Consider the following 8,752-nt stretch of genomic DNA (forward strand, 5'->3'; position numbering starts at 1 on the left):
GGGCAAAGCAGGACAGAGAGCTAGGGAACAGCATGCATAGGGCTGTCCTACTCTGGGCATGAACAGCTCCTTCCTATGACTAATGTCATGACGAGGATCTTTAGTACTTCCAGCTCATTACTTTAAGTGGAAGAAGTGGGAGCAAGGCAGCGCCTGGAGCTGGTTGTTCTTCTCCCCAATGGACTCCCCGCACATGCCGCAGTACAGCTCCATCTCCTCCACGCATTCATGGAACTTCACTACGTGGTCACGCAATTCCCGCTGCTGCCCCTTTGTACGATAGATCCTTTCACACAGGCAGTGGAGCTTCAGCAGGCCAAGCTGCACACGAAGGGCAGAAACAAGAGAGGTGAACAACAGGGTGGAGACAGAGCAGGAAGAGCAGTGGAAACTGCCACAGCCCCATCAGCCAGCTAGGGAAACAGCAGCACAGAAAGCTGCCCCAGGGATAGGAGCGCTCATAAGGACATTTCGTTTCTCAGCATTTCCTGCCATTAACCCTGCTTCTCTCTGTCACCAAAGGGGACACCAGGTTTGAGGCACTTTCACTGATGATTTTCCTGATCTATCGATGACATCCCCTGTACTTCACCTCCCTTTGCCTCCAGCCAACACACAGTTCAGCTGCTGCTCAGGACAATAATACTTTTCAAGAAGAGACCCCCAATACTGCAGGTCTCTGCTTGTTTAATATCCCCTTTTTACTGCTTCCCATTCCCCACTGTGACTCCTCCCTCACTTTTCAGACCTGTACACTGATGATCATCTCTGCAACTGCCCATCATTAAATACTTCACAACAAATCAAGTCCCAGGCACTCACTTGTTAATACAGACACATTAATCAGCAAGAACAAGTCTGGATATTTCAATGCTTGACTTCTTAAGTTGCCTGACACAAAACTACAGACAGTGCTGGAGAGAAGCTGTGGGATCCTACCTTGTTCCCTAGTCCCTCTGCCAGCTCCTGTGCTTTTTCAATGCTTTCCAGAGCCTGTAAATGGAGAACATGCATCATCAGTTCTCAGCCTGATATATCAAAACCAGACTTGTATGAATGTCCTATGGGACTTCTTAAAAGAGAGAGGTAAAGAGGTATAGAGTAGCTTTTGGATAAACAAGCACCGCTGCGAGTCAGGAGATGCAGGATAGCCATCTGGCAGATTTCCCTCCCCTCCCAAAAGTTCATCTGTAAGAAAAGCTTGGCTTCTGAAGGAGCACAAATAATCCAAGAGCTGCATTTCTGTTACAGCCATACGGTGCAGTGAGGGTATGATGTTGGCAGAGGCTGGTATTTCCAAGCAGGGGAAGTAAGACTTATTTAATCTCTGTCACACTTGCCCACTGGGGTTGGGATGAAGCACAAGCAAACCAAGCCTTTTCCTCATCCTACCCTACAGGCTCAGTAGTCACTGGGCAACCCCAATTTCACTTGTACAAGAGGGGAGGAAGGGGATCAGCACCACCAACACACCACACTCTTCCATTTTCCCCCTGCTGTTACAGATCCACTTTGCACATGATGTGCTGTAAGAGTGTACTGCCATCCATCTTTTTCAATCTGAAGGAAAAGTATTTAGCATAGCAGCTGTTACCCAAAATGAGTCCCTAGTTTCTGCTAGATGCCACAGTGTTCCTCACTGTTCTGATCATCAGTCTTTTTTCCAGAACTATTGAGATCTGCTTTGGATTTGTCCGAGGGGAAGAAGAGGTCTCCTTGTGATGCAGTAGTTTTGAGGAGGAACATTATAAAACTACCCTATAATTTGGCATTGCTACTATTCTAGCAGACGAGGACCAGATGAGATGAAAGAAAGGACTTTGAATATAGAGGAGATGGCATTAGACCTGTGGTGGCAGCAACAGCCTAGGATAAGGAATGTGTAGAAGAGGGAAGCAGGAACTGAAGTGAGAGCTGTGCCTAGGAAGAGTGCTGTGTACTGGAAACCCCTGAAATGAATGACTGGGACTAAGAATCAGAGTGAAGCACGTGGGGTGGGGGAAGAGATGCTGAGACGTCCAGGGGACAGTTTGTCTTGGACAGGAATACGAGACTGCACAAGAGTTTGGGCAAGCAGCCTGAGAGGATCTGCACCAGCACTGACCACATGCAAATGAAAGGAAATGGGTTAACTGGTTGAGGAGGCCAGGAAGGTCGAGGAAGCTAAGACAAGAACAGGGAATCTGCAAGTGGAGAGTTGTCAAACTGCTTTATTAGGTAACTGATGTTGGGATGAGTAGGGTGGAAACTGGGGCTGGCAAGTTGAGGAACAGGCTTGGGTGAGTATTCAGGGCTATGACATCTGAGGAGGTCACATCTGGGGTAATGGGCATAAGGTCCCTGACCCACCAGGGTCCCTGCTAATGCCTGGAGCAGAATACAAGATTCATCTATTCATTCTCTTGATTTTGGTGAGGTTAGGACTCCGTGCAAAGCCTTCACCAGGCTCTCACAAGTGAGAACTGCTTGTGATACCAGAGGGTGGCAATGGCTGGGGGTGTGATCAGCAGAGGTAGGGGTTTGGTGAGTGCTCTGAATATTCCCTTATGTGGAGGCCTCTACCTGCTGTGTTCTGTCCCATCTTTTGAATACGAGATACGAGGCTGGGAAGGGATTACACTGAGCAAAGTTTTTTAAGTCCACAGTTTCTTCTTCCAGTGCAAACATGGTGTTTATTGCTGAGACTGCAAGGCATATCTCACCTGACTGATTCCTTGCTGTAGGCAAACTCAGATGCCGACAGCACCTTGAGTTTTTCTTTTCTGACAGACAGAAACTTCATTTCGTAATATCTGGGATGCTTTGAGCTAAAATTCTGTGTGTCTCATATGAGTGATAAGAATGAATCTGAATCACCTCAACACCCAAACCAGCATCCTGATGTAGCACTGCACAGGCATTCCAGATTCTTCAGCACTAGTTCAAGGCTAGCCTCTCTCTGAGCATCTCATCCTGCACCCCAGTAGTGTTCCTGCAGTGCAGTCTCCTGCAGTCTGGATTTCAACTTATGTACACCGCCTAAGCATTCTCAAAGTAAGTAATGTCACCCCCTTGCACTCTACTGACCAGTTGTCATTCCCATATGATTTTCTGCTCTCATTTCTCTGTTTCACATCACAGTTTCTTTGCCTTCAAAGTTTCTCTAGGAATTTAATGCCACGTTTGTCTGCAAAGCACATGGTGGAGCTGTAGAGCCGTTTAAACATCATCACTATTGCAACAATGAGCTTAACTCATTGCCGTTAAGTAGGCAGTGACATCTATTTCAGAGCATAAGCATAAGCTGATTTGCTACAATGTAGGAGTAGGCTTCCTTCTCTTAGTGCTGGTTTCTCAGCGTAATGCTTAAAGTCATGAGGATTGACTGATGGGACACTTCTGTATGTTAGCAGTCTGACTCAGAATGGATGTTCATACTGTTAGTAACAAATGCCTTTTTGCCTGGCTGAGAGGGGCCATGTGGAGAAATACAACTATACAAGCAACAGACCCTGTTGGTAGAACCAAGGGGTACAAGGTCTCTGCACCTTTACAGGCACAGAGGTCAGAAAAAGACTGTATGTTCCAACCTTGTCTCACAAACTTCTGTAGAAACAAGTTTGTAACTGACCTTGTCCAGCTCCTTCTGGATCATCCAGCACTTGGTCACTCCGAGCAGCACCTGGATCAGGCCCAGGCGATTTCCAATCTCTGTCATGATGCTCATGGAGGAATCATACCGAGGAAAAGCTGTCTGTAGAAGCAGGGAGGAAAACACGTGTTTTGCTATGGCCTGCTTTGCACACCCTCTTGCTACCCCCTCTGTCCTCCCTGGCAGGAAAGAGCTGTACCTGTATGTCTTTGCGACTGCGATGGATATCTGCAAAGCACAGCAGACACAGTGCCTGCAGAGGCCGATCACCGTGCTGCAGGGCAATCTTCATGGACTCCTGAAAGAAATTGTCTTTGGTCAGTGAAAGAGCTTGTCCCTCATTTAAAACAGCAGTGCTGGGACTGTGCACTGCAGCCTCAAAGTCTTGTTCACATGTTCCCAACCAAGGGGAATCCAGAGACCCAAACTTCTGAGCCCCCCTGGGCTACTGAAACCACAGCTCTAAGGTTGGGAAGCAGCAGGAACACCTAGAGACAAGTGTGAGTGTCATGTATACCTCTTGCCCAGAGTCCTGTAGGCAAAATCCCCTTGCAGAGACCTCAGAGAGCTCTGCACCTCCTGCACCCTGTACCTCACAGCAGTCCATAGCATCTGCCAAGCGCCCCAGCTTCCGATAGGCCACTGCCATGTGATACTGGCTCATTGCACGGTACTTCAAGCTCCAGCCCTTGCCATAATCATTCACCAGCTCAGCTGCTTTACACGGGAAGAACAAGGCTTTCTCGTAGTCCTGTAAGGCAGGCAGACAGATAGACAGCAGTTACAGCAAAAATCAAAGATAAAAACCCAATTTACCTTCCTCTGCAACCAAAGGCTGAAAACCTCTGCTCTGACATCTCTGCTTTCAGCATCTACGTGGAGCCCTTATGTTCTCCATATGGAAAGTCAGAATCTGGTTATCCATCATATTGCAGGGAACAGGAACAATGAATCATGGCCTTGCCAAATCCACAAGAAGTAATGATGTAACATATTTTCACTTTTAGGCATCTTTCTGTATTAAGAGCATTTTTAAAAGAAATTTTACTTTACAATAATTATGCAAAACTATTACCTAATTATCTAAACCCATTCTCAAGTAAGTTACATGAGAGTGCAGAGGTGAAAAAGGCCTCTATTTTTTAATTCTCCGAGATGCTCAAAGGAAACCACAACTTGTACAATTTTCTTTCTCCCTTCTTATTTCATACCTTAAAAGTACCCAGCACAACGTTATTGTCTTTATTTTTGGCACTGTGAGGGGAGTTTACTGATAGTTCTCAACGCTTCAGTTGGTGAGTCTTTCACTAGTGACAAAAATCAAGACTTTGTGAGGAAAACGTATTCGTTCCTGTTTGTAACAGAAGTTAGAACTTGGCGAATCACCCCCATCCTCAGCTCCTGCCTGGTTGTGCTCACATCAATAGCTATTTGCCTGTGATAGTGGTAGAAGTAGAGAATCTGTGAGTTCTGGCTGCCAGCCCTGTGTACAGACAGTACCTCCTCTGATGTGATCTTCTTTGAAGCTAAGTCTGCTCTTTTCAGCACACAGGAATATTCACAGCTGCTTCTGCTGTGCTATATAAACACTGCACTAATCCTGCCGTCCTTATTGGTGCTTTTACAAAGAAGAGATTTGAGCTTACAACGCTCTCTCAGTACTTCACATCCTACAGCGAAGCAAGAAGCCGAAATCCACACCACTTCCAGTTCTTTCCTGAATCCACGAGACAGTCACCCTTCTGTCCCTTACGCGACCTCACCTTTAGCTGCGCATAGAAGTTCCCGAGGCTGCAGCAGACTCGACACTCCAGCATCTTGTCATCGTTGTTGTGTGCGTAGCGTAAAGCCTTCTCAAAGCACTCCAGAGCCTTCTGGAAAATGCTGAGGCCCAAGAAGGCATTGCCCATGCTGAGGCTCACCTGGCCGTTCAGCTGCAGGCTCACTGTTGTACCCTGCATGTTCAGGCACGTCTTACAGTAAGAGATTGTTTTCTGGAATTCACAGAGTTTCTCGTTGCTGCGAGCCAGGTTCAGGTAGCTCTCCGTGAGGAAATCCGGGTCTTCCAGCTCCCGTGCTGTGTCAGTCTGTACCACTGCAAACTTGAAGTAGAAAAGACAGTGTTTATAGAAGCATGGAGTTTATTTAAATGCAGCTCAAATGGCTCATCTCTGAGCAGGGCCAAGTCCAGCAGCGCAGACTGAGAAGCATCGTCTACACTGAGCAGTTATCTGGTGGTTCCAAAGGCCTAGGAGCAGTCTGAAGCAACCTCTCCCTCTCTCCTCACAGATTAACTCAGCTGGTGGTTAGTGGAAGAAAGCTGTTAAATGGCCCTAAAGAGAAGCTGGACACATCTGACACTGTGCTGCTCAGTCTTCTTTCACTCAGTTTAATTTATTTCCCTTTTCTCTGGAATTCTTAAGATATTAAAATACCCTTTAATAAAAGTAAGGAAGCTGCTACTTTCATTAGTCTTTTACTAACAAATTTCAGTCTTCACAGTTTTTGTTCTATTGCCTTCAGGATTCATTGCGTACAGTTCTCTTAAATGACTTGAAGTCTCTTTCTTTTAGACTGAGCAGTGACTCTAGTGTTCTGTGGTGAACCAACCACACTGCTGGCTTGAACTAATACCAGTAGCAAAGGTAAATATACAGCAATTTTCTCTGTATGTATTTTCATTAGAGATTATCAGTTAGAGGTTTATGGATAACAATTCCCAAGGGCACCAATTACTTCCTTTTTTTCTGTAATGGCAACACATAATAATTTAAGCTACTAGAACATTGTAAAATTCTTCACAAAATGAACCAAGAACCGCCAACCATAATTGCATGTATTTGGGATAGATGTTCTCAGTTTCCTTCACGCTGTAGGAAAGCTGCTGTGTGGACCCAGGACTGTGCATTAGCTCATGGCTCCCCACATTCCCTTACCTTTGTACAAGTTCTTCATTATTTCCTGGTTGCCACAGCCTCTTCCCTCGGTGTGAAGTAATTTTTCTCTCCATCATAAACCCTTCTTAAATCACAGTTAATTTCATACCTTTAATTCTGCCTCCTTTTCTCCTGTTACTTCCTCCGTGATTTACTGCTGAACTTCTTCCTCCATCTTTGATCACTCATGGTATAAAATCTTCAGTTTGACTGAAGCTGTTTTTGCTTTCTAATACTGGGAAGAACTAAAATTCACCTATTCTGACCCCTCTTTCTGTTCTCGTCTCAGGTAACAAATGAAGGTTCAGGTATATGCTATGATTCTATACTGAGCCCACTCCTCTGCTCGTTTCCCGTTTTCCTGAAGCCTTCACTATTTCCTTCAGGTAGCCACATCTTTTTTACTTCTCTCCTCCCTCATCAGTCTGTTGTTTCTGCCAACCACCTAATTCCACATCACTTCTCAGAATTGTTCCTCTTCAAATGTTTTCCAAGCGTATTAACACTCCTCTTCTTCATCCTAAGTACTTGGTTTTAAGACAGGGCATGGGTTTACTGGTAAAACGTGCTTCCCCCCTCCCTAAACAGAGCTACCAAAAACTTTTCAATGAGATGTGGGCTCTAGTTCATGTTTTGTGCTAAATGCTGAATAATTACTAATCTAGTAAGAGGCAAACCAAAACTCCAGGACAAGAATATCAAGACCCTTTAGCAAGACCCTATTTCAGGCTGGGATGGTTTCTTAAGACTATTACAACATCCTCTTGCCTCGTTTCCCAGATTCCTGAGTCAGCCTCCCAAACATTGCCTGCTGCTCTCTATGTGCGTCCCGTTACTTCTCAGATCCACACATCAGCCTTTTTGTTCATTTAATCAAACACATTTATCCTCATGCTCTTGAAACGTAACTTCAGCTTCCTTTTATCACTCAAGCCCCATATATCCTTCTTTCTTCTATGCTGTCCTGACAACTGGGAGCCCTGCTCTGACCTCAAATGTCAGACCCCTCCTAGAACATCTCAATCCCCCTGCCAAAAAAAGCATCCTCCTTCTCCTCTTAAGTCATCCCCTTTGCAAACAAAGAATTGTAATAAAACCAATGTAACATCTGTATTAGATATCAATCAGCAGTTGAAGAACAAGATAACACGATGTCTTTACAAGACTGCTGCTTATTCTACAGAATCCACTTGGAGATTTCTTCTTACGCTGACATATACGCTGTAAACAGCTTCAAGTGGAGCAAAGGCCCTGTTTTCCTGTCTTTTCCTGAAGCTTGGTGATATGATGTGCCTGCATGTGGGGAGTAGATCAAGAAAGGTCCCCATTATTAACTGGAGAACCTCAATAACCTGGATATCCTGAGGGACCAGGCGCAATTAAAAGTAGTATTCTATGTACCTTGTGGGCTGGAGCTATTGGTCAACACAGTGATTACAGCAGCACGCAATTTGCACTCAATAGCTGGCATGTTCTACTACATACAAAGTCACCCCCCAATTTCACACTGTAATCTCCAGCCACTCTCCACAGTGGGTACCACACCATGGCATGCATTCATATCCAGTTCCTTACCTTCAGCATATCTTTGTATCTGCCCATCTCTGCGTGAGCAGTGATGAGGCAACCCAAAACCCGAAACCTGCCAGCAGGATCCGCAGACTTCTCCAACACCCTCATCCACACTCGCAGGGCTTTTTCGGTCTGATTAGACTGGTAAAGATGGAGTCCTTTCTCTATCTGTTGCTTTGTCTGGTCCTGACCCATCTCCCATGCGTTAAAAAGCCTCATACACTAACCTCTAAGGACAACAAAAAGCAAATGCATCCAAGAGAACACAACATGAAATGCCCTGATAGAGGAGGGTGGGTTGTGTGCTCAGAAGGCTTGGAGCCATAAAAGCCCACCCATGGCAGGGGGCTGGAGTTGTGGCAGGCAATGGCAGGAAGTGGTTGTTCAGCACTGAAGGTAGAATCCCAAATCCAGTGGACAAACGTCTTGCTCGCTAGGACTCCACCAGCGCATCCGCCTGTCCAATCCCATAAACAAAGAGGAAAAGCACAACAGGGAGAGAAAGAGAAAAATCTCAAGCGACAGGAGTGAAACTCAACCCGAGCAGCCAGCGCTGGTCCGCTCCCCATTGGCTGCAGCTGCGCCCCCCAGGCCACCTCACCAGGCTCCCCGG

At 45.9% G+C, this 8,752-nt stretch overlaps 1 protein-coding gene across 1 annotated transcript; it reads right to left on the minus strand.

The window, feature by feature from the left end:
• Nucleotides 1-117: 117 nt before the first annotated feature.
• RAPSN (receptor-associated protein of the synapse) lies at nt 118-8,627 on the minus strand. The gene is made up of 7 exons (XM_010022178.1): nt 8,143-8,627; nt 5,395-5,733; nt 4,224-4,382; nt 3,831-3,929; nt 3,611-3,733; nt 940-993; nt 118-321 (listed from the first exon to the last, which is right to left on the minus strand). The coding sequence occupies exons 1-7, from the start codon at nt 8,356-8,358 to the stop codon at nt 118-120; spliced, it is 1,194 nt and encodes a 397-aa protein (XP_010020480.1). The 5' UTR covers nt 8,359-8,627.
• Nucleotides 8,628-8,752: the final 125 nt, after the last annotated feature.

The sequence above is a fragment of the Nestor notabilis genome, unplaced genomic scaffold, assembly GCF_000696875.1.
Source record: "Nestor notabilis isolate BGI_N333 unplaced genomic scaffold, ASM69687v1 scaffold2779, whole genome shotgun sequence".
Classification (NCBI taxonomy): Eukaryota; Metazoa; Chordata; class Aves; order Psittaciformes; family Psittacidae; genus Nestor; species Nestor notabilis.

What these genes read in the sequence shown, in the direction of transcription:
- RAPSN (XM_010022178.1), bottom strand. Translation starts at nt 8,358, where the DNA reads ATGAGGCTTTTTAACGCATGGGAGATGGGTCAGGACCAGACAAAGCAA. An exon ending in ACTTCTATGCGCAGCTAAAG is followed by an intron (nt 4,383 to 5,394) that starts GTGAGGTCGCGT and finishes CCTGCCTTACAG; the next exon opens with GACTACGAGAAAGCCTTGTT. An exon ending in ATGCTATGGACTGCTGTGAG is followed by an intron (nt 3,930 to 4,223) that starts GTACAGGGTGCA and finishes AATTTCTTTCAG; the next exon opens with GAGTCCATGAAGATTGCCCT.